General features: G+C 70.8%; 2 protein-coding genes across 7 annotated transcripts; both read right to left on the bottom strand.

Moving 5' to 3' along the window:
• Nucleotides 1-7: 7 nt before the first annotated feature.
• Nucleotides 8-1,210, bottom strand: RENBP (renin binding protein). The gene is made up of 3 exons (XM_054014911.1): nt 1,002-1,210; nt 606-681; nt 8-181 (listed from the first exon to the last, which is right to left on the bottom strand). The coding sequence occupies exons 1-3, from the start codon at nt 1,103-1,105 to the stop codon at nt 71-73; spliced, it is 291 nt and encodes a 96-aa protein (XP_053870886.1). The 5' UTR covers nt 1,106-1,210; the 3' UTR covers nt 8-70.
• Nucleotides 1,211-2,353: 1,143 nt separating this feature from the next.
• Nucleotides 2,354-23,208, bottom strand: HCFC1 (host cell factor C1). Of its 6 annotated transcripts, none has more exons than XM_054014956.1 (27): nt 22,497-23,208; nt 19,083-19,312; nt 17,018-17,166; nt 16,386-16,546; nt 15,974-16,182; nt 15,432-15,516; nt 15,256-15,362; nt 14,489-14,668; nt 13,621-13,974; nt 13,269-13,429; nt 12,999-13,196; nt 12,495-12,719; nt 11,802-11,906; nt 11,223-11,442; nt 10,759-10,901; nt 10,533-10,671; nt 10,227-10,447; nt 7,852-9,934; nt 7,497-7,642; nt 6,815-7,235; nt 5,355-5,681; nt 5,050-5,168; nt 4,712-4,849; nt 3,896-4,081; nt 3,077-3,374; nt 2,811-2,874; nt 2,354-2,437 (listed from the first exon to the last, which is right to left on the bottom strand). In XM_054014956.1, the coding sequence occupies exons 2-27, from the start codon at nt 19,294-19,296 to the stop codon at nt 2,398-2,400; spliced, it is 6,693 nt and encodes a 2,230-aa protein (XP_053870931.1). In that variant the 5' UTR covers nt 19,297-19,312; nt 22,497-23,208; the 3' UTR covers nt 2,354-2,397. The 6 variants fall into 6 exon arrangements, with proteins under 6 accessions (XP_053870931.1, XP_053870928.1, XP_053870927.1 ...); XM_054014953.1 differs by lacking the exon at nt 22,497-23,208 and adding an exon at nt 21,656-21,723; XM_054014952.1 differs by lacking the exon at nt 22,497-23,208 and adding an exon at nt 20,927-21,081 and having other exon boundaries at nt 4,712-4,846.
• Nucleotides 23,209-23,321: the final 113 nt, after the last annotated feature.

The following is a 23,321-nucleotide window of genomic DNA, read 5'->3' as shown; positions in this document are numbered from 1 at the left end:
TCACCATGGGGCTGGTCATGTGACACCGAGTCAGCTGATTCCCCAACTAAGGCCAGACTGGGCCAAATGTTCAGCTCCCCCCTCTCCCCCCCCCCGTGGGCTCACCGGCCCGGGCGGCCTCCAGCAGTTCGGGGCGTCGGAACCGGGGCACCGTGCGGTAGAGCCGGGCGTAGACCCACACCTGGGGGGACGGGGGTTGGGGGGCTAGGCCAAGAACTGGACACCCAGCCCGGCTCCCCCCCATTATCCAACCCCCCTCCCACAACCCCACAGCACCCCCCAACCCCCCGACCCACAACACCCCCCACACCACTCCTCACAGCACCCCACAACCACCCCTTACAGCACTTCCCAACCCCCACAACCCCACAGCACCCCCCAACCCCCCGACCCACAGCACCCCCACACCACTCCTCACAGCACCCCACAACCACCCCCTTACAGCACTTCCCAACCCCCCCAACCCCACAGCACCCCCCAACCCCCCGACCCACAGCACCCCCCACACCACTCTCACAGCACCCCACAACCACCCCCTTACAGCACTTCCCAACCCCCCCGCTCCCCAACCCCCCCCACACCGCCCACAGCCCCCCCGCCCCCACCTGCCGGCCCTGCAGCCACACGTATTTCACATCGTCGTAAACGGCCCCGTCCCGGCCCAGACAGGAGAAGAACCCGCTGCGGAGAGAGGGGGAGGGGTCAGAGCCCGGACGCCTGGGTTCTGTCCCGGCCCGGGGGAGGGGGCTCGGACGCCTGGGTTCTCTCCCGGCCCGGGGGAGGAGGGAGGGGCTCGGACGCCTGGCTCTCTCCCGGCCCGGGGGAGGAGGGGGGGAGGCTCGGACGCCTGGGTTCTCTCCCGGCCCGGGAGAGGAGGGGGGAGGCTCGGACGCCTGGGCTCTCTCCCGGCCCGGGGGAGGAGGGGGGAGGCTCGGACGCCTGGGTTCTCTCCCGGCCCGGGGGAGGAGGGGGGGGGGCTCGGACGCCTGGGTTCCGCTCACCCGTGCTCGGGGTCGTGCGAGTGCCGGACCCAGAAGCCGATGGCCGCGTCCAGCTCCGGGCCCAGCCGCCCCCGCCAGGCCTCGAGCAGCGCCCGCGGCTCCATCCCCGCGGGACCCAGGCGTCCGGGGCCAGCCGCTCACGTGACCCCCGTCAGCTGATCCCGCGCCACGGGACCCGGGCGGGGGCCGCGCTCGCCGCTGGGGGCCAGGCGATGGGGCAGCCCCATGGCCCCGCCCCCCAGCGAGCCGCTCACGTGACCCACCAGCTGATTTCCCCCCCCCCTCCACGGGACCCCGGTTGTCCGGACGGGGGCAGGCGGGACCCTCCAGCCCCCCCCACTCAAGCTGCTCACGTGATCCCATCAGCTGATTCCCCCCCCCCCCTCCACGGGACCCCGGTGTCCGGCGGGACCCTCAGCCCCCCCCCCTCCACGGGACCCCGGTGTCCGGGCAGGACCCTCCAGCCCCCCCCCCACTCAAGCTGCTCACGTGATCCCATCAGCTGATTCCCCCTCCACGGGACCCCCCCGCCCCCCCACACAACACTCCAGGTTTCTCTTTACTTCAAAAATGTCTTTAATGGTTGAAAATCCACAAACCGACAGACGAGCACGGGGGGGCCCACGGGGGGGCACAGCGAAATACACTATAATACAAAGACGGGGGGCGGGGGGCTGGGGCCGGGGGGCACCCCATGGAATGTCTACCGGGAGGGCACAACGGGGGAAGCGCATGGACCCCCCCCAACTGACCCCATGGACTAATTGCTTGGGTGGCATTGAAACCTGCGCCCCCCCCGCCCCCCGGGGGGCCCAGTCCCCGTGGGGGCCACCGGCCCTTCCCCCTTGGGGTTTTTTTCTGTTTTTCTTCTTTTCCTAAAAAAATGGTTTATACAAAAAAAAGTTTTTTCCAAGGGAGGGCAGGAGACAGGAGCCCCCCCGCCACCCCCACCACGGGGGAGGAGACGGTGGCGCCGATTCGGGGTGGGGGGGTCAAGCTAGGGCCCCCCCTCAAACACCTGGGGCGGGACCCTGCTATTCACAATAGCGACAGCCCCCCCTTTCCTCTACAACTCGGACACTACAGGGAGACGGGGGTCTGTACAGAGGTGAGAGCTGGGGGGGAGGGGAGCGCCCCCCAAACCTGCAGCCCCCCCACGCTACGGGGGGGGGCAAGAACTTCATTCCAGCAACTGCAACATGTAAAAAACCCCAATGCCCCCCTCCCCCGGCAAACCAGAGTCCAGGGTGCCCCAGCCCCCCCTGCAGCCCAGGGGGGGAGTGCAGTTCAGTGACCCCCCCCCCGCCCCACAGTCCAGCCCCAATGAAATGTGCTTTCCTTGGCGAGCGGCGGGCGGGGGGGGGGGGGGAGGCTGGTGCCGAGGCGGGGGCCTCCTTCACTGCCCGTCGGCCTTGGGCTTCTTTGGAGCAGATTTCCTGGGGGGGGAGAAACGGGGGGGGGGGGTGTGTGAGACCTGACCGGGGTGCCATGGGAACCAGTACAGCGCCAGGAGTGTCTGTTCGTTCCCCCCCCCCCTCCCCCGTGGGAACCCTGCAGTGCCCTGGGGCTGCTCCCCCCCCCCCCAGGAATCAGTACAGTGCCCGGAGTGTGTCCCCCCCACGCTGTGGGAACCCTGCAGTGCCCTGGGGCAGCTCCCCCCCACGGGGACCAGTACAGCGCCCGGAGCGTCCCCCCCCCCGTCCCCAGTGGGAACCCCGCACTGCCCCAGGGCTGCCCCCCCCCAGCCAAAGTTCCCAGGCCCTGATGCCCCCCCCCTGCACCGCCAGCGCCCCCGCCCCCGGTACTCACATGTCAGGGGAGGAGAGCGGCCGCTTGCTGGCCGGCTTGGCCATGGAGCCATCCTTACTGGACTCTGCAGCACCAGAGGCGGGGGTTAGAGACGTGGGGAGCATCGCCTCCCCCTTCCCCAAGAGAGAACCCAGGCGTCCTGGCCCCGTCCCCACTCCCCTCCCCGGGCAAGACTCCCCGGCCCGGCCCCCACCCCTTCCCCTCCTCTCCCCGGCCCAGCCCCCAGCCCTTCCCCTCGCCAGGCGAGACCCCGGCCCCCGGCTCACCTTGCAGCCACCGGACCTGCGTGGCGGGCCCGTAGCCCTTCTCGTTGCGGGCGGCGATGCGGAAGATGATGGCCGGCTTGGTGGTGTAGTCGATGTGGGCATTGGCCAGACTGCCCGACTGCACGAGGCACGAGGGGCTGGGCCCGCAGTACACCCGCATGAAGGCCAGCTGGGCCGGCGCCGCGCCCTTGGGCTCGCCCGCCTGGGCGCTCTGGATGGCCAGGTACACCGAGTACTCCACGATCTTCCCTGAGGTCACCGAGGGCGGCTCCCACGTCAGGTGGGCCCCGTCAGGGCTCTGCGGGAGGGCAGCCTGGCGTGAGGGGGGCCAGCAGCCGGCCGATGGGGACAGACCGGGCGCGGGAGGGTGGGTGGGGGTGGAAGGCTGGCTGGGGGCAGGTTGGCGGCCAGCCAGGGAGGTGAGGGGGGGCTGGGGGCAGGATGGCCAGGGCCAGGTCAGCGGGGGGCTGGGGACAGGCCAGCCAGGAGGAGGTGGGGGTCAGGAGGTGGGGACAGGCTGTGGGGGTGCTGGGGGGGGGGGGGGGGGGCAGGCCAGCGGCAGGTCAGCAGCCAGCCAGGGGGGTGACGGGGGGGCTGGGGACAGGCCAGCCGGGGGGGCAGGCTGGCTGGGAGGAGTGGGGCGGGGAGGCTGGGGACAGGCCGGCCGGGAGGAGCTGGGGGGGGGGGGGGGCAGGCCGGGGGCAGGTCAGCAGCCAGCCAGGCGGGTGACGGGGGAGCTGGGGACAGGCCAGCTGGGGGGGCAGGCTGGCCGGCTGGGAGGAGAGGCTGGGGGCAGGCCGGGGGGGGCCGGGCACCCACCTTGCTGATCTTGATGGCGCAGGGCGCGCCCGGGAAGCCGGGCAGGCAGGTCTTGAAGGCGGAGATGTCGGAGAAGGGGCCGCGCCCGCAGGCGTTCAGCCCGGCCACCCGGAACTTGTAGGCCGTGCCCGGCTGCAGCTCCTGCTTCTTCAGCTGCGTGTAGTCGGGGACAGCGCCCGAGTCGTCCTGGGGGGAGCCCAGAGTCAGGGGGGCCAGCGCCAGAGGCACACGGACACTCAGAGGGGGGGGGCAAGGACGGCATTGGGTCAGGCCGTGGGGCACAGGGACACTCCGGGGGGGGACGGGGACCCAGTCGCATCGGTGGGAGGTGTCTCGCTGGGAGGCAGGCAGGGGACAGGGGGACGACATGTCGTTGGGGGGGGGGGGGGACACTCACGTCGCTGGGGGGCGCGTCACTGGGGGGCAGGCCGGGGATGGGGGATGACCTGTTGGGGGGCAGGTGGGGGGGGACGGACACTCACGTCGCTGGGGGGCGCGTCACTGGGGGGCAGGCCGGGGACGGGGGATGACCTGTTGGGGGGCAGGTGGGGGGGACGGACACTCACGTCGCTGGGGGGCGCGTCACTGGGGGGCAGGCCGGGGATGGGGGATGGCCTGTTGGGGGGCAGGTGGGGGGGACGGACACTCACGTTGCTGGGGGGCGCGTCACTGGGGGGCAGGCCGGGGACGGGGGATGACCTGTTGGGGGGCAGGTGGGGGGGACGGACACTCACGTCGCTGGGGGGCGCGTCACTGGGGGGCAGGCCGGGGACGGGGGATGACCTATTGGGGGGCAGGTGGGGGGGGGACACTCACGTCGCTGGGGGGCGCGTCACTGGGGGGCAGGAAGTAATGGGTCACCATCATGTTGGTGCCCTTGATGACACCCACGTCGAACCACTGGTTTTCCTTCTTCACCAGCAGCTTCTGGGGCTGCACCGAGGGGTCCGGCTTCTGGGGGGAGAGAGGGGTCAGGCCCAGCCCCATGGCTCAGCCCCCCACATGCTCATCCTCCCAGCCCCTGCCCCATGGCTCAGACCCCCACGTGCTCATCCTCCCAGCCCCTGCCCCATGGCTCAGACCCCCACGTGCTCATCCTCCCAGCTCCCCCCAGCCCCTGCCCCATGGCGCCACCCCCGCCCACCCACACTCACCATGGGGGCGGACTCAATGCCGTTGGCCACCTCGGCCAGGGTGGCGGCTGCCTGCAGCTTGGCTGGGCTGGGCCCCACCACGGGCTGCGGGGCCACGAAGGTGTTGGACGGAGCCAGGCCTGGAGGAACAGCAGAGGGTCACTGAGTGCGCCCAGCCCCCCCCACAACCCCGCCAGGAGAGAACCCAGGCGTCTTGCGCCCCCCGGAAAGAACCCAGGCGTCCTGCGCCCCCAGGAGAGAACCCAGGCGTCCTGCGCCCAGCCCGCCCTGCACCCTCAGCCAGGAGAGAACCCGGGCGCACTCACCGTCGCCGGGCGCGGCGGGCAGGAGGGCGACGGTGCTGCTGACGGCGCTGGCCAGCTCACTCAGCCCGTTGCTCTCGGCGGCCGGGTCGTTGAGGCTGTCGGCGGGCGCCAGGGCCTCGGTGGGCAGGGGGGCGCCGTGGGGCTGCTGGGACGCGGCCGCCTGGGCCTCCTGCAGCTGCTGCTGCTGCTGCACCAGGGCGGCCAGCTCCTGCGGCGTCAGCACGATGGGGATGGCCGTGGGCTGCCCCTCGGCGCCCTCGCCCCCCAGCGCCCCGAGCTCCGCTGGCCCCGCGCCCGCCTCGCCCGGCTCCATGGGTTCCCCCGCACCTGCAAGGCACACAGCTCAGCTGGAGGCACGGGGGGGCCTGCGAGCGCAGGGTGCAGCCTGGGGGGGCACTCACCCAGCATGGCCTCCTGCAGCACGGCCTGGATGGCCAGGGCTGGGGGGTGCAGGGGTCCCAGCAGGGGATGGGGGTCGGGAGGGTCCCAGGGGGCACTCACCCAGCACGGCCTGGATGGCCAGGGCCTGGGGGACGGGGCTGGGGGGCAGGGGGAGGTCCCGGGGGGCACTCACCCAGCACGGCCTGGATGGCCAGGGCCTGGGGGGCAGGGCGGGGATCCCCGGGGGGCACTCACCCAGCACAGCCTGGATAGCCAGGGCCTGGGGGGCGGGGCTGGGGGGCAGGGGGGGGTCCCGGGGGGCACTCACCCAACACAGCCTGGGGGGCAGGGCTGGGGGGCAGGGCGGGGGTCCCGGGGGGCACTCACCCAACACAGCCTGGATGGCCAGGGCCTGGGGGGCGGGGGGGGTCCCGGGGGGCACTCACCCAACACAGCCTGGGGGGCAGGGCTGGGGGGCAGGGCGGGGGTCCCGGGGGGCACTCACCCAGCATAGCCTGGGGGGCAGGGCTGGGGGGCAGGGCGGGGGTCCCGGGGGGCACTCACCCAGCATGGCCTGGGGGGTCAGGGCCTGGGGGGCAGGGGTCCCGGGGGCACTCACCCAGCACGGCCTGGGGGGTCAGGGCCTGGGGGGCAGGGCGGGGGTCCCGGGGGGCACTCACCCAGCACAGCCTGGATAGCCAGGGCCTGGGGGGCAGGGCTGGGGGGCAAGGGGGGGTCCCGGGGGGCACTCACCCAACACAGCCTGGATGGCCAGGGCCTGGGGGGCAGGGCTGGGGGGCAGGGGGGGTCCCGGGGGGCACTCACCCAGCACAGCCTGGATGGCCAGGGCCTGGGGGGCAGGGCTGGGGGGCAGGGCGGGGGTCCCGGGGGCACTCACCCAGCACGGCCTGGGGGGCAGGGCGGGGGTCCCGGGGGGCACTCACCCAGCACGGCCTGGGGGGTAAGGGCCTGGGGGGCAGGGCGGGGGGGCAGGGCGGGGGTCCCGGGGGGCACTCACCCAGCACGGCCTGGGGGGTAAGGGCCTGGGGGGCAGGGCGGGGGTCCCGGGGGGCACTCACCCAGCACGGCCTGCTGGGCCGCCTGCAGCACGGCCTGGATGGCCAGGGCCTGGGCCTCCTCAGTGGCTGCAGCCTGGGCCGCGGCCTCGGCGGCCGCCGTCACTGCCAGCTCCTCGGGCGTCAGCCCCGTCACCAGCAGGGTGGCCCCCGCCTGCCCCTCGGCCAGCAGCTCCTGGGGCAGGGCCAGCGGCTCCCCCTCGGGGGCCGGCGCCGGGGGGCCGGAGGGAGGGGCCGGGGCAGGCTGGGGGTGGCCCTGCATGGGGGGCTGCGGCAGCGGCGCCGGGGGCTCGGGCGGCGGCTCTGGCTGCGGCGGCTCGGGGAGCTGGGGCTGCGCCGGCTCCGGGCCGGGGGGCGCCGGGGGCTCCGCCGGGGGGGTCGGCGCCGGCTCCTCCGGGGGGGTCTCTGCCAGTGACGAGATGCTCTGCAAGGGGGGGGGGGGGAGGTAATGCAGCACTCGGGGGAGTCATCCGCCCCACCAGACCCAACACCCCCCTGAGCCAGGAGAACCCAGGCGCCCCCTTCCCCGAGCCTGGAGAGAACCCAGGTGTCCGGGCTCCCAGCCCCCCCCCCTCCTCCCCCCCGAGCCAGCAGAGAACCCAGGTGTCCGGGCTCCCAGCCCCCCCAAGCCAGCAGAGAACCCAGGTGCCCAGCCCCCAGCCCCCACCCCCCACCCGGCTCTCACCGGCACAGCGGGGCCCGGCGCGGGCGTGGACTGGGTCACGGTGGTCACGGCGCGGGTCTGCGCGGCAGAGACACTGCTGGGGCTGGCGGGGGCCTCGCCTGGCGCCCCCTCGGGCTGCCCCTGCCCGTTGGCTCCCGGTGGCTGGTCTGAAAGGGGGGCAGAGATCAGAGTCTGGGAGCCCCCCTCGACCCAGAGCCAGCCAATGCCACCCCCGCCCCGCACCCCATTCCCAGCCCCCTCCCCCCGCCGGACAGACCCCCCACCCCATTCCCAGCCCCCCCCACCCCCCTTGGGGTTGGATTAGAGCCATGACCCCTAGAGGAGACAGGCCCCATGCCCTGCCCCCCGTGCTCACCGTGGTTGGCGCCCATGCTGGAGGTCACAGTGGTGGCCGTGTGGGTTGTGCCCGTCTCGTGGGTCTCGCAGGGGGGGTTGGAGCAGACGCGTGGGGCTGGGTTTGTGGGAGGCGACTGGGGCTGGCTGGGCCCTGCCCCCTCCGTCTCCTGGGGGGCAGAGGAGGGGGGTTCGGCCCCAGCTCCCCCCATGCTGGCCGTCATGGTGGTGCCGGTGGCCGTGGTCGGCTGCGTCTCACAGGGCGCACTGGCAGGGGCGTGCTGGGCCCCCTCAGCCTGGCCTGTCCCCACGTTACATGTGGCCGTGGTGGCCGTGTTAGTGGTGCCCGTCTCGTGCGTCTCGCACGGAGGGTTAGTGCACACTCGCCCGGCGCCTATGCTGGATGTGGCCGTGGTGGCCGTGTTGGTGGTGCCCGTCTCGTGCGTCTCACAAGGGGGGTTGCTGCACACTTGCCCGGCGCCCATGCTGGATGTGGCAGTGGTTGCCGTGTTAGTGGTGCCTGTCTCGTGTGTCTCACACGGGGGGTTGCTACACACTTGCCCGGCGCCCATGCTGGATGTGGCAGTGGTCGCCGTGTTAGTGGTGCCCGTCTCGCACGGGAGATTGCTGCATGCTCGCCCGGCGCCCATGTTCGACGTGGCTGTGGTGGTGGTGCCTGTCTCATGGGTCTCGCACGGGGGCTCCGTGCACGGTTGCCTGGTGCCCATGCTCGACGTGGCTGTGGTGGTGGTGCCTGTCTCGTGTGTCTCGCACGGGGGGTTGCTGCACGCTCGCCCGGCGCCCATGTTCGACGTGACTGTGGTGGTGGTGCCTGTCTCGTGGGTCTCGCACGGGGGCTCCGTGCACGCTCGCCTAGTGCCCAAGCTCGACGTGGCCATGGTACCCGGTTCACAAGAGTCATTGACATGCGCTCGCTGATCGGCCTCCGTGTCTGGCGCAACCATCCTTACGCCGCATGGCTGCTCCGTGGGCACGTCAGCTTTGGCCGACATGGTTGTGTGAGTGGCACAAGTCTGTTGTGTTTGGCACGGGGGGCTCTCGGCTGCCCCTGGCCCACCGTCCGGCTGCCCCCGGCCCATGAGCGACCGGGCCGTGGTGGCGGTGTTGGTGGTGTGGGTCTGGTGAGCCTCACAGGGCCGGCCAGCCGGCGCCGGGGATTGTGCGTTGGTGCCAGGCACCGCCGGGGGTGGATTCGCCATCCTGGTGCTGCACGGCTGCTCTGTGGACACACCGGCTTTTGCCGACATCGTGGTGCCGGTGGCACTGGTGTGCTGCGTTTGGCACGGCGGGTTGGGCGGGGCTACCATGCCACCATCCGGTTGACCCCGCCCCATGAACGACCGGGCCGTGGTAGCCGTGTTGGTGGTGCCTGTCTCATGCGTCTCACACAGGGGATTGTTGCACGCTCGTTCGGCACCCATGCTGGACGTGGCTGTGGTGGCCGTGTTGGTGGTGCCTGTCTCATGCGTCTCGCACGGGGGATTTGTGCACACTCGTCCAGCACCCATGCTGGACGTGGCTGTGGTGGCCGTGTGGGTGGTGCCAGTTTCGTGCGTCTCGCATGGGGGGTTGCTGCACACTCGTCCGGCACCCATGCTGGACGTGGCCGTGGTCGCCGTGTTCGTTGTGCCCGTCTCGTGTGTCTCGCACGGGGGGTTGCTGCACACTCGTCCAGCGCCCATGCTGGATGTGGCAGTGGTGGCAGTGTGGGTGGTGCCCGTCTCGTGCGTCTCGCACGGGGGGTTGGAGCAGACACGCACTAACCCGCCATTGGGCTGCCCGGTCTCCTGGCCCTCGCACACAAAGTGCACAGGCTGGGTCAGGCCGCCCACGTTGGCCACGACGGTGGCAGTGGCAGTGTTGGTGGTGCCAGTCTCATGGGTCTCACAGGGCGGGTTGGAGCACACCAGGGTGACGGTGCCGGGCTGCGGGTCGCCCTGCCCCACGTCGGCAATGGTCACCGTGGCCGTGGGCTGCTCCGTGGTGGGCGAGGCCAGGATGGAGACTGGTAGGTCGTGCACCGGCTGGGCATCCACCCCGCTGGGCGTCGTGATCAGCGTCACCTGCGTGGGCTGGGAGACGGGCTGGGGGCCGGGAGACGGGCAAGGTGAGGGGTTGGGCCCGTGCCCCACGGACGTCATGTCCCCCTGCCCCCCTTCCCTCGTCCCACTGCCCCCTGTACCCCACTGCCCCCTTCCCCACGCCCCACTATCCCACCGCCCAGTGTTCCACTGCCCCCTGTACTGCCCGTCCCACTGCCCCCCTGTACCTCCCTGCCCCCAGCACCCACCCCTGTACCCCGCTGCCTCCCTCTGGCACCCCCCCGCAAAGGGGAAAGGCCCCGCGTCCAGCGCCCCCCTGCGGCGCAGGCCCTACCTGCATGGTGATGGTGGGCGTGCCCAGCCCGCTGGCGGCCGTCATGGTGGTCTGCGCAGCGGAGACGGTGATGGCAGCCGGGTTGATCACCTGGCTCGACAGGGTGGCGATGGTTCCCAGCGTGGTGATGGGCGTGGCCAGGGAGGCGTTGGTGCTGTGGCCCCCTGCGCCGGCCAGGCTGGTGGAGACTGTGCCCGTCACGGTGCCCAAGGTGGTGACACCTGGGGGGGAGGGAGAGCCAGTCAGTGCCCTGACCTGGCTTTGCAGCCCAGCCCCCTCCCGCAGCCCCCCGCCCAGCCTCCTTACCCGTGGTTCCTTTCACCACCAGCGTGGTGACGGTGGGCTTGACGGCGGAGACGGTGACGGGCGTGACCAGCCGCACGCCGCCCATGGGCACAGTGCGCAGGATGGTGCCGGGCTGGCCAGGCGCGCCCTTCAGGACCACCTGCCGGGAGGGGAGAGAGAGAGGTGGTGAGGCCGGGGCAGGGGGCGGCCCCCTGGCCATCCCGGCGCCCCCAAACCCCCCGCTCACCTGCGTGACGCCCTGCTGCCCGTGGGCCGTGCCCAGCTTGGGCACTGCCGTGATGATCTTGGCGGGGGCGCCCGTGCCTGAGGTCATGACCTTGGTGGTGATGATGGTAATGGGGGACTTGATCCCAGGGCTGCTGGTCACACCTGGGGGGAGCCGGGGGGTCAGTGCAGGGGTCGTGGCCATGGCCACGAAGCCCCCCTAGCCCCGCCCCTGGCCCGCTCCCCAGCAAGGTCCCCCCACGCCCTCCCTGCCCCCCAGTTCAAATACCAGCCCTGTCCTCCAGAGCAGCCAGACGGGGACGTCTCTGGGTCATAGCCCCCACACACAGCCTTTTGCCCCTCCCAATTCAACCCTTCCCACCGCAGGCGAACCGCCCGCCCCCCCCCCCGGCGGCCCCCAGCCCTTCCCACCGCGGGCAACCCCCCCAACCCAGGCGGCCTCCCGCCCCCGCGGCGGGCCGTTACCCGTGGCCCCGGACTGGGTGATGATGGCCGACATGGGGATGGTTTTGATGATGGTGGTGGTGCCCGGCTTGGTGGTGCTGGGCGAGACGCTGCTGATGCCCAGGATGGTGGGCTTGGGGCCGGCGCCGCCCGCCTGTGTGGTGGTGATGATGGTGGTGGGCTTCCCGTCCGCTGACGTCACCAGCTTCAGGATGGTGCCTGCCGGCAGGGGGCCCTTGGTCTAGGGGAGCACGGGGCAGGCAAGAAAGGGTTAATGCAGCTTGGCACCCCCAGAGGGCAGAGTGCTCCGGACTCCTGGGTTCTACTGGGAGGGGGGAAGCGGGGGTCTGGGAGCCCGGACTCCTGGGTTCTCTCCCTGGCTCTGGGAGGGGAGTGGGGTCTGGTGGTTAGAGCAGGGGGGGCTGGGAGCCAGGACTCCTGGGTTCTCTCCCCGGCTCTGGGAGGGGAATGGGGTCTGGTGGTTAGAGCAGGGGGGGCTGGGAGCAAAGTGGGGGCTGATGGTTAGAGCAGGGGGGGCTGGGAGCCCGGACTCCTGGGTCCCATTCCCAGCGCTGCCCCCCAGTCCGAGGAAATGCTCACCTGGATGATCTGGGTGACGGGGCCGCTGGACGCCTGGCCGGTCACGGCCGAGGTCTGCACCGGCTTGGTCTGCACGACCGACATCACTTTGCCGAGGTTAGAGATCTGCCAGGAGAAAGAGAGTGAGCAGTGCCCCCCCATACCCCGCCCCATGGCATTCTGGGAGGGAGGCACCTCCCACCCGCCTCCCAGCACAGCCACACAGCTCGCGCCCCAAACAGCTGGCACAGCTGGACCCCACCCTGCAGCAGGCGAGCTGGGGCCCTTGGGAGACCTGGCGCCTAACAGGTATCATGGGGCACCCCTCAGCTCTGGGAGAGGACGGGCCTAGTGGTTAGAGCAGGAGGGGCTGGGAGCCAGGACTCCTGGGTTCTCTCCCCGCTCTGGGAGGGGAGTGGGGGCTGGTGGTTAGAGCAGGGGGGGCTGGGAGCCAGGACGCCTGGGTTCTCTCCCCGCTCTGGGAGGGGAGTGGGGGCTGGTGAGTTAGAGCAGGGGGGGCTGGGAGCCCGGACACCTGGGTTCTCTCCCCGGCTCTGGGAGGGGCAGTAGAGTCTGGTGGGGTACAGCATGGGGGCTGGGAGCCCGGACTCCCGGGTTCTCTCCCCGGTGCTGGGAAGGGTGTGGGGGCTGGTGGGTTAGAGCAGGGGGGGCTGGGAGCCAGGACGCCGAGGTTCACGCCCCCCCGGCACTTACCAGTGCGCTGCCCCCCGGCACAGAGATGGGGCTCTTCACCAGAGTGATGGTCTTGGTGACGCCGCCCACCACGGTGGTCATGACCTGGGCCTGCTGCGCCACGGTGACCGTGCCCGACTTGTGCACAGTGATGATGGGCCGCGTGGCCGCGTTGGTCGTGGATGACACCGAGGTGCCCACCTGGGCTGCCGCCGTCTTCAGCATGCGTGTGGCCGGGTTACTCACCTGGTGCGGGGAGACGGGCACCCTTAGCAGGACGCCTGGGTTCTCTCCCCGGCTCTGGGAGGGACAGTAGAGTATGGTGGGGGACAGCAGGGGGGGGCTGGGAGCCAGGACTCCTGGGTTCTCTCCCTGCTCTGGGAGGGGAAGGGGGGCTGGTGGTTAGAGCAGGGGGGCTGGGAGCAGAGTGGGGGCTGGTGGTTAGAGCAGGGGGGGCTGGGAGCCAGGACTCCTGGGTTCTCTCCCCGGCTCCAGGGCAGGGCTGCGGGGCCGGGCATCTCTTACCATGACGGGGGAGGAGGCCACCTTGACGGTGCTGGGCAGCGTGGCCGTGCCTGGGGAGACGGCCACGGTCTTGACGATGGTGGCGCCGGCCGGCACGCTCAGCATGGTGGGCGCGGAGGAGGGGGGGATCTTCTGTGTGGCGGCGGCGGCGGCTGCCAGGGCGGCCATGCCGCTCATCTGGGGGCTGCTGCCAATCACCTGGGGGCAGAGGGAAGCGGTCAGGGGTGCCCCGCGAGCGGGACCCGGAACCCCGCGGCACAGGTTACTTACCGTGCCCTGCGTGCTCTGCGTGGGCACCACCATGCGCACACCGGCCGGCAGCGAGGTCACCGTCACCGGGGCCTTGCCTGCCTGCCCAGCTGAGCGCACCGTCACCAGGGGGGGCCCTGGGGGCGCCTGGGGGCCTGTCACCTTTAGCACAGCCGGGACACCTGCCGAGGCAAGAGCAGCGTGAGAGGGGGAGGGAGACTCACGCCCCCCAATGGGCCCCTGCCCATCCCCCCAGTGGGAGGCTGGGCCCCTCCCCTGCCCCCTATGGGAGTCCAGGCCCCCCACACCCCCACCCCGCCCCCCCAAAGCGAGTCCGGGCCCCCCACCCAGGGTGGAGGCCGGCCCCACTCACCCTGCGTGCGTGCCGGGCTGGCCACGGACAGGGGCGTGCCGGACACGGAGGGCAGCAGCTGGATGGTGGTGGTGGGCGTTGGGGCGGCGGCCTGGGGCAGCAGGGTGATGCCCATCTGGGCCAGGGGCTGGCTGGCGGGCGGGGCGGGCGCAGCGGCGGCCGGGGCAGGGCTCTTGGGCGGGTTGGCGGGCACAGAGGGCACCGGGACGGGAGCGGGTGAGGCGGCCGCGGGGATGTCGTACTTCTGCAGCTGCAGCAGGTAGGTGTCGGCCGTGGGCACCGAGCCCCAGCTCACCTCCAGTGAGTTGGTGTTGGCCCGAACCAGCTGCACCCGCGAGGGTGCTGGGGGCTTCTCTGGGGGCAGAGGCAGGGGTCAGACGCTGGAGCCCCCCCAGCTACCCCCAGATCTCCCAGCCACCCCCCTGCCGGGCATCCCCCGCTGCCCCCAGATCTCCCAGCTGTCCCCCCGGCCCCAGATCTGCCAGCGTCCCCCCCGCCAGGCAGCCCCCGCCCCCAGATCTGCCAGCGTCCCCCCCGCCAGGCATCCCCCGCCCACAGATCTGCCAGCCACCCCCCCGCCAGGCATCCCCCGCCCACAGATCTGCCAGCCACCCCCCCGCCAGGCATCCCCCGCCCACAGATCTGCCAGCCATCCCCCCGCCAGGCATTTCCCCCCACCCCAGATCCCCCAGGCGCCCCCACGCTGGGCATTCCCCGCTCCCACATCTCCCAGCCCCCCATGCCCCGGGACCCTGCTCTCCACCCCACTTCCCCACCCGGGACCCTGCTCTGCGCCAGGCAACTCTCCGCTTCCCGCGGTCGCTTCAGGCCAAGCTGTGTACAAACGCACCCCCCCCCCGGCACTCACCAGTCTCCAGGTACCAGAGGTCCTTGCAGCACACCTGGTTGTTCCAGGCCTTGCGGTAGCCGTCGCGCCCGCTCCAGATGTAGAGGCGAGTGTTGATGGAGACGGCGCAGTGCCCTGCCCGGGCCCGCGGGATGTTGTCCTCCAGCGTGTCCATGAGGATGGGCTCCCATGCCATGGAGTCTGTGGGGAGGGGCCAGGGGGTCTGGTACCAGCAAGGGGGCCGTGGGGGGCCCCTTATCCAGGTTGAGGCAGGCCAGCGTGTTGGTGTGGGGCAGGAGGATCCGTGGGGCTCTGGGGGGGCCGCGGGGGGGGCCCCTTATCCAGGTTGAGGCAGGCCAGCGTGTTGGTGCGGGGCAGGAGGATCCGTGGAGCTCTGGGGGGGCCCCTTACCCAGGTTGAGGCAGGCCAGTGTGTTGGTGTGGGGCAGGGGGATCCGGGGGGGCCGCGGGGGGGGGGGGAAGGTCCCTTACCCAGGTTGAGGCAGGCCAGTGTGTTGGTGTGGGGCAGGGGGATCCGGGGGGGCCGCGGGGGGGGTCCCTTACCCAGGTTGAGGCAGGGCAGGGGGAGATGGGGGGCTCTAAGGGGGCCACGGGGGGGGTCCCTTATCCAGGTTGAGGCAGGCCAGTGTGTTGGTGTGGGGCAGGGGGATCCGGGGGGCTCTGGGAGGGGGCGCGGGGCGGGGTCCCTTATCCAGGTTGAGGCAGGCCAGTGTGTTGGTGTGGGGCAGGGGGATCCGGGGGGCCGCGGGGGGGGGGGGGGTCCCTTACCCAGGTTGAGGCAGGCCAGCGTGTTGGTGCACTTCCACTCCTTCTCGTGTGTGGCCACTTTGACGTCGTCCATGACGAGGGGCACCCAGCCCCCGAAGACGTACATCCTGGGGGGAGGAGGGGGTCAGAGCTGTGTCGTGGGGGGCAGGGGCTCAGGGGGTGGGGGGGGGGCTTACTTGTTGCCAATGGTGGTGGCGGAGTGCAGGCTGCGGGGGAGGGGTGCCACACCGCTCAGGCTGGGCTTGTTCCATGTCAGGGTCTCTGGGGGATGAGAACAGACACCCTGAGACCCGCCTGCGCCCCCCCATGGGGCCCCCCCGGAGCCAGCAAAGAACCCAGCCCCCCCGCCTGCGCCCCCCTGTGGGACCCCCCCGAGCCAGCAGAGAACCCAGCCCCCCCGTGGGCCCCCGGAGCCAGCAGAGAACCCAGCCCCCCTGTGGTGTCCCCCGAGCCAGCAGAGAACCCAGCCCCCCCGTGGGGCCCCCCCGAGTCAGCAGAGAACCCAGCCCCCCCGCCTGGCGTCCTGGCTCCCCCGCACACACCCCACGGAGCCAACAGAGTCAGCAGAGAACCCAGCCCCCCTGGCCCACTCCCCTGGGGTCCTGGCTCGCCCCCCCCCAACCCCATGGAGCCAGCAGAGAACTCAGCTCCCCCCTCCATATCAGCAGAGAACCCAGCCCCCCCCCCCGAGAGAACCCAGGCGTCCTGGCAGCCATACCGATGTCCAGCGTCCAGAGGTCGCCGAGGCGGCAGCCGCTCATGCCCCCGTAGATGACGAGCTTGGATTTCTTGTTGTCCCTCTCGGTGTACACCACGGCGGTGTGGGACTCGCGGGGTGGGGGCAGCACCCCGTATGTGATGGGGATGTCCCAGGCCACCACTCCGGAGCCCGGGCGCAGCTCCAGGATGTACAGGTCATTCAGGTACCTGCGGGGGGACGCAGGCTCATCGGGATCTGGCAGAGTGGTGACCTGCACTTCCACATCTTACAGCTAGAGGGCAGCCTCTCCCCACAGCCCGGCACAGAACCCAGGAGTCCTGGCTGGAGGGGGGCACTCTAACCCACCTGACACCTCCCCACCCTCACCCCCGAGCTGGGAGAGATCCCAGGCGTCCTGGTGATCACTCACCTGGGAATGTTGTTCTTGGGGTCCTCGCTGTCATTTGCCAGCCCCCCAAACAGGTAGCACTTGTTGCCCACAAGCGAGAAGCTGTGGCCCAGGCGGGGGCAGGGGGGCGGCCCATTCTTGGGGGTCTTGGCCTTGAGTCTCTTCCACTCCCAGCGGCTGGCCTACAAGGGGGGGTCCCAGCGACGGGGGAGGGGGGTGTCACTGCAATGCAGCCCCACTGCCCCCCACTCCTGCACACCCCACCCAGCCCCCGCTCCCCTCCCAGAGCTGGGAGAGAACCCAGGAGTCCTGGCTCCCAGCACCCCCCCGCTCTAACCCACCAACCCCAGCTCCCCTCCCACAGCTGGGGAGAGAACCCAGGTGTCTGGGCTCCCAGCCCCCCCCGCTCTAACCCATCAGCCCCCTCTCCCCTCCCACAGCCGGGGAGAGAACCCAGGAGTCCTGGCTCCCAGCCCCCCCTGCTCTAACCACCAGCCCCCCTTCCAGAGCCAGGAGAGAACCCTGGAGTCCTGTCTCCCAGTCCCCCCCGCTCTACCCTACCAGCCCCCACCCCCCTCCCAGAGCCAGGGAGAGAACCCCGGCCTCCTGGCTCCCAGATCCCCCACGACAGACCCCCAGCGTCCGGGCCCTACCTGCAGCTCGTAGAGGTCGCTGCTGTACTTGCCGTACTCCACCATGCCCCCAAAGACCAGCAGCCGGGTGCCGTCACACACAAAGCCGTAGGCGGCACAGCCGGGAGGGATGTCGCCCCGCACGGCCGGGATGAACCACTGGTTGGTGGCTGAAGGGGCGAAGTGGGGCATGAGCGGCGGGTGCAGGGCTGGACGGAGAGTCCAGCCTGCAAGTTGCCCCCGTCCGCCAAGGTTGCCCTCTTCCCCCTCCACAGCCCCCCCGTGAGTAGCCCCACAAGTTGCAGAACAAATACCTCCACCTGAACCCAGGCGTCCGGGAATGGGGGCAAGGCAGAGCTCGGAGCAGGGAGGGTTGAACCCAGGCGATCGGGAATGTGGGGGGGTGCAGAGCTCCAAGCAGGGAGGGTCGAACCCAGGCGTCCGGGAATGGGGGCAGGGCAGAGCTCGGAGCAGGGAGGGTTGAACCCAGGCGTTCGGGAACGTGGGGGGGTGCAGAGCTCCGAGCAGAGAGGGTCGAACCCAGGCTTCCAGGAATGGGGGGGGGGCGGGCGGGAGGGCAGAGCTCGGAGCAGGGAGGGTTGAACCCAGGCGTTCGGGAATGTGGGGGGGTGCAGAGCTCCGAGCAGGGAGGGTCGAACCCAGACGTCCAGGAATGGGGAGGGGGCGGGGGGGCAAAGCTCCAAGCAGGGAGGGTCGAACCCAGGCATCCAGGAATGGGGGGGGGGGGGGGGGCAGAGCTCCAAGCAAGGAGGGTCGAACCCAGGCGTCCAGGAATGGGGGTGGGGGGGGGGCAGAGCTCCGAGCAGGGAGGGTTGAACCCAGGCGTTCGGGAATGGGGGCAGGGCACAGCTCAGAGCAGGGAGGGGCGAACCCAGGCGTCCGGGGCAGGCTGACATTGGGGTGACCCCGTCGCACCGGACACTACAGAGCAACAAGGAGGGACAGCCACTGGCTCCAGAGCCCAAACAGGTCATCGTCGGCCCTGGATCCCAGGCAGGGAAACTGAGGCAGGGAGCAGGGCAGGGACTTGGCCATGGTCACACAGGGAGCCTGTGGCAGAGAACCCAGGAGTCCGGGCTCCCAGCCCTGCAGTTCTAACCACCAGACCCCACTCCCCTCCCAACAGAACCCAGAGTCCTGCCCCCCACGAGCCCTACCCACAACCCTCTGCTTCCCCCCCCCACCTGGGCTGTGGGCAAACGAGCCACCTGTCAAGCGGCTTCCTGAACAAGACGGTAGAGACAACCCCACAACAGTGTGACAATGGGGGGGCTGGGAGCTAGGACTCCTGGGTTCTCTCCTGGCTCTGGGAGGGGAGCTGGGGCTATGGTTAGAATGGGGGAGCCCAGACTCCTGGGTTCTCTCAAAGAGATGAACACAAAGTGGAGTTGGTGGGGGGAGGGGGGGAGGTGGCTGACACCCCCTACGGACAGCCGCTTGGGGGGGGGGGGATGGACGGACAGCAGACCCCTCCCCCTCCAATCCAGTACTCCCCCCCCCCAGACACCACCCATTTGCCACAATCCCCAGACCCCTGAGGCACCTGGTGCTCCCCCCGCCGGTGCCTGTGGCTGGTGCAGGAATGGCATTTCCCTCACTCTCCTAGGGTCCAAGCCCCCTCTGCCCCCCCTCGCCCACGGGTAGGCGCCCCCCCCAGCACCCTGCCCCCATTGCCCATGGGCAGGCGCCCCCCCCAGCACCCTCCCCCTGGGCAGGCCAGGGTTAATTCAGCCACCGCGGCATCGTTTGAAAGTTGAATTTAGCGGAGGAGGGTTTTGCCGCCAAGTGTCGCGGGGGGGTGGGGGGGGGAGAAGAGCTGCCAACTGAGGGCTGGGGGGAGGGGTGACCCTGTCTACCATACCTCCCCCCCCCCCGCCAGCCACCACATGCGGGGGGGAAGGGGGGCAGTGTCCTCAGAGCCCCCGCTGGCAGCTGCAGGGCATGGCTCATGCCCCGTGTAATATGGGCACCGTGCCCAGCGGTGAGAACGGGTCCTTGGCTGGGGGTGAGGGATGACCCACGCAGGGAGAGGAGGGGCCCGGGGCCCCCCAGGGTCGCCCCCCACCTGTGTTGTAGACGTGCAGCTCGTCGACGATGCCCTCGTTCCCGCCCCCGAAGACGACGATCAGCTCCTTGATGGCCACGGCGCGGTGCCCGTGGCGGGGCCGGGGCACGGGGCCCGACCAGCCCACCACCCGCTTCCAGCGGGGCTGCAGGAGCGCGGGGCTGCCGGGGGCCGGGGTGCCCCCGCCGGGGGCTGCCGGCAAGGCCGCTGCCATGGCCCCTCTCGCTGTCCTGCAATGGGGGGGGGGGGGGGGGTTAGGTGAGGGGTCCGATCCTGACAGTCCTCTTGCCCCCCGCTGCCCCCACCCCGGGGGCAAATACACCCCTCTCCCCCGCCCTGCCTGGGGCAGGTACCCCTCCCCCACCCCCTCGCTGGGGGCAGTTCCCCCCCCCCCCCAGGCTGAGGGCAGTTGCCCCCACCCCCTCGCTGGGGGCAGTTGCCACCCCTCCCCCACCCCCTCGCTGGGGGCAGTTGCCCCCCCCACCCCCCAGGCTGAGGGCAGTTGCCGCCCCTCCCCCACCCCCAGGCTGGGGGCAGTTGCCGCCCCTCCCCCACCCCCAGGCTGGGGGCAGTTGCCTCCCCCACCCCCAGGCTGGGGGCAGTTGCCACCCCTCCCCCACCCCCAGGCTGGGGGCAGTTGCCCCCCCCACCCCCCAGGCTGAGGGCAGTTGCCGCCCCTCCCCCACCCCCAGGCTGAGGGCAGTTGCCGCCCCTCCCCCACCCCCTCGCTGGGGGCAGTTGCCGCCCCTCCCCCCCGCTCAGCGCCCGGCCCTGGGAGCCGCCATCTTGTGCCGCCGGGGGAAAATGGCGGCCGCGGAGAACGAGCCGCCGCCTCCCCCCGGCCGGCCCCGGTCCCGGCCCCCCGCGCGCCGCCCCCGCCACGCCCCGGCCCCGCGGCGCCGCCCGGCCCCGGCCCCGGCCCCGCTGTACGGCACCGGACGGGGGCGGGAAGCGGCTGCTGGACGCCAGGCGCCTTCACGCCGCCCTGGGAGCCGCCATCTTGCGCCTGCTGTGTGAGGGGAGCCGCTCTTCCTTCCTCCTGCCCGGCTCGGCCGCGGCCGGGGGCGGGGCGCGCCGTACGGACTCCTCCCACTGGGCGCCGCCATCTTGGGGGCGGGCACGCTGGGCGCCGCCATCTTGGGCGGCGGGACAGCCCCTCCCCCAACCGGGATGGGGTAAAAATAACCCGAGCCCCTCCCCCCACTCACTAAACCAACGTGTCTCCCCACGGCTAGGGGGACCCCCCCCCAAAAACCGCTGTACGGCACGGACGGGCGCCGCCATCTTGGGAGGGAGGATGGGAAACATCCCCCCCCCATCAAAGGTTGCACCACAGGCAGGGGCGCTGCCAGCCAGGATGGGGAGGAAAGCCCAACCCCTTGTAGTCTGATTCCCCTCGCCACTCCCCAAGCAACAGAGGGGCCTGGGGCACCGGTAAGACTAACAGAGGTACGGGGAGCATAAGCTTTCGTGGGTGAGAACCTCACTTCTTCAGACGCAAGTGCCTCAGTTTCTCTCCAGCGAAAGGGGAGCCCACCTCCCAGAAATAAAAGGGAATACGACTGGCTGGGCATGAGCTGGCAGGAAACGCCTCCCCCATGGGTCCGCACCCCGTTACTAGCTCCGTTCTCCGGCGGGAGCCCAGGCCGCGAGCAGCGTTCCGGGGTACTAGCCCGGCTGGCCGTAGAGGACCCCCTCTGGTGCTGGGCCCCGGGGAATTGCCCTGCTTGCCACCCTGGGCTCCTCTATGCAGAACACTTGTGACCCGGGTGGGCCGTGAAGTTTTATAGCATGTTGGGGGGCGGGGGGCACAGAAAGAAAAAGGTTGAGAAGCCCGGCCTTACACGGATCTCTTCTTGACATGAGGGTGGCCATCTTGAACGGAAAACCCCTTTGTTATTGTTAAGCACATTGTCCCCGGGGTGAACTCCCGCCCCCCGCACGCTCGCTCCGACAGCCCCCCCGTGGAAGATGAGGGCCCCACGCCAAAACACAAGGCCCAGTGTTGAGCTCAGCTTGACATGAGCGCAACCATCATGGCCGGGAAGAAACCCCTCTCCCTGCTTCTGTAGGGAAAGCGCCCCCCTGCCGTACTATGCCCCACTGGCGGGTAGGGCACCCCACCCCCAAGCGGGAAGGCAGGCCCTGCTTGGCACAGGCGCCGCCATCTCGGATGGAAGGAGACGCCCCCCCCCCGTGTCAAGCCCTGCTTCGTGCCTCAGTTTCCCCCTCCCAAGCTAAAGGGGGTCCCCCACCCCCAAATGCCAGGCTGCGCCTTCAGCCTGCCCTGAACGCCGCCCTCCTTCCAGGGGCTCCCTCCCAGGTGTTCTCCCCCAGGGGTGCCTCAGTTTCCCCCGGGCCCAGCCCCACTGTGGAGACGCGCCCCCCCCATGTTCGCGCTGGGGGGGGGGGGGGGGCTCTGTGTGCCCCCCACGGCCAAGCCGCCGCTGCAGGGAAGCCTCACATGGGCGCCGCCATCTTGGACTCCGCCCAGCCCCCCCCCCAGGTCAGCGTTACCCCGGCCGCTCCGCTCCCCTCCCCGCCCCGCCCCGCGCGGGGCAGCGGCCGCCTACCCCAGAACCAGCTCCGCTGTACGGCGGGCACCGTCGGGCCTGGGCGCCGCCATCTTGGCTCCGCCCTCCCATAGGGGCCGCCATCTTGCCCCCCCCCATTCCTTGGGGCAGTGGAAGCCGGGATTTCCCGGGGGGGGGGCGAGAGGGATACCGCCCTCGCTCGGGGCGGGGGCGGGGGCGAGCCGGGGCTTGGGGCTGCCGCACTTTTAATTGCGCGCTGTCCTGGGGGCGGCCATCTTGGCGCCCCCTCCCCCCGGCGAAATGCCCGGATGAGCCGGCCGCTTGCCTAACGCTCCCCAAGATGGCGTCTGTCCAGACGCCCGGCGGCGGCCGCTCAGCCAAGATGGCCTCCCGCGCAAGGACCCGGATGAAGGCGGCTCGGCGGGAGCCCCCGCCTAAAGGCCCGGATGTGCCTGTCCCATTTGTTAGCAGAGGGCCAATGGGGCGCCTCGCTCGAGGCCCGGATGTAGTAGGCCGGCTCCAAGATGGCGGCCACGGATGCCCGGATGTAGGACGCCCCGCTTTGTGGTATACAAGATGGCGGCCTTCACCAAATGCCCGGATGTCGCTCCCGCCTCAGGAGGGAAACAAGATGGCGGCAGCCGCCCCCGCCCCTCAGGTACCCGGATGCACCTCCCCGCCAGCAGGCCAGAACGTGAGGGCTTGCTGTTACTTACCCGGATGTTAGTTGCTTTCCAAGATGGCGGCCTAAGTGCGTGGATGTGGCCGTTTTTCAAGATGGCGACCACCTCCTACCCGGAGGTGGCTGCTCAAGATGGCGGCCGAAGGGGCCGGCTGCCGTTGCTACGCGACCGAACGTTTAAAGGGATTACAATAATACCTGTGCGCAGCGGTGCGCGGACTCCAGTCGCCGCGGGCGGGGCGGGAGATCTACCCGCGGCGTGGGGAGACTGCGGATGCCAGCCCCCTGGGAGCCGCCATTTTGGACCCTTCTCCTCCACACCAGACGAAAGATGGCGGCGTCTCTACGACCCGGATGTGATGTTGTCTCTTACGCATGCGCAGAATGCTCTCCCTGTCGCCCCCATGCTCAAAACCACATGCGCATAGTGCTCGTTCCGCCCAGGTTTCCTATTGCGCAGGCGTATGCTGGGCCCCAAAACTGGCACGTGCGCGCCACCATCCCACCCTTTTCCTATGCGCATGCGCACTCTTTCCTTCAGTTTCCTCGCTCCCCTCCCTCCCGCACGAAGGGTTGTTTTAGTACCCGGATGTTGGCAGCACTTTACCCTCCCCCACCCTCATTGGTCAGTCCCCACGAAATGACACCCACTTTCCCTCATGATTCCCCTCAGAACAGGCCCCGCGCCGCAGGCCAAGCCCCCCGTCACTGACTGAGTTGGGCTTGGTTTGGGGCATGGGCACCAAGATGGCCGCTGGTCACGCCTCAGCGCCAAGATGGCCCCCAGTCAAAACTGGCTGCTGGGCTCACGCCAGCCGTGCCTGGGCCCGGCTCCGCGCCAAGCCGCCGGCCAGGCTAAGCTGAGTGACAAGATGGCCGCCCTCCTTGCCTCAGCCCCAGGACGGCGGCGTGGGCTGGGTGTGGGCCCCTAGCTAGAGACGGGGCCCTGCAAGCTCAGGGACGGGGGCGTAGGGGGCAAATAAGGGGGGTAAAGCATGGTAGGAGGGGGGTACAGATGCCCCC

This window comes from Malaclemys terrapin (genome assembly GCF_027887155.1).
Source record: "Malaclemys terrapin pileata isolate rMalTer1 chromosome 20 unlocalized genomic scaffold, rMalTer1.hap1 SUPER_20_unloc_1, whole genome shotgun sequence".
Taxonomy (NCBI): Eukaryota; Metazoa; Chordata; order Testudines; family Emydidae; genus Malaclemys; species Malaclemys terrapin.
This window is presented reverse-complemented; position numbering and strand designations above follow the sequence as displayed.

What these genes read in the sequence shown, in the direction of transcription:
- RENBP (XM_054014911.1), bottom strand. Translation starts at nt 1,105, where the DNA reads ATGGAGCCGCGGGCGCTGCTCGAGGCCTGGCGGGGGCGGCTGGGCCCG. An exon ending in TCGCACGACCCCGAGCACGG is followed by an intron (nt 682 to 1,001) that starts GTGAGCGGAACC and finishes CTCTCTCCGCAG; the next exon opens with CGGGTTCTTCTCCTGTCTGG. An exon ending in TGTGGCTGCAGGGCCGGCAG is followed by an intron (nt 182 to 605) that starts GTGGGGGCGGGG and finishes CCGTCCCCCCAG; the next exon opens with GTGTGGGTCTACGCCCGGCT.
- HCFC1 (XM_054014957.1), bottom strand. Translation starts at nt 20,218, where the DNA reads ATGGCGGCGCCCAGCGTGCCCGCCCCCAAGATGGCGGCGCCCAGTGGG. An exon ending in TCCCGCCCCCGTCCGGTGCC is followed by an intron (nt 19,313 to 20,012) that starts GTACAGCGGGGC and finishes CCCCCATTGCAG; the next exon opens with GACAGCGAGAGGGGCCATGG. An exon ending in CCGTCACCCAGATCATCCAG is followed by an intron (nt 11,443 to 11,801) that starts GTGAGCATTTCC and finishes GTGCTCCCCTAG; the next exon opens with ACCAAGGGCCCCCTGCCGGC.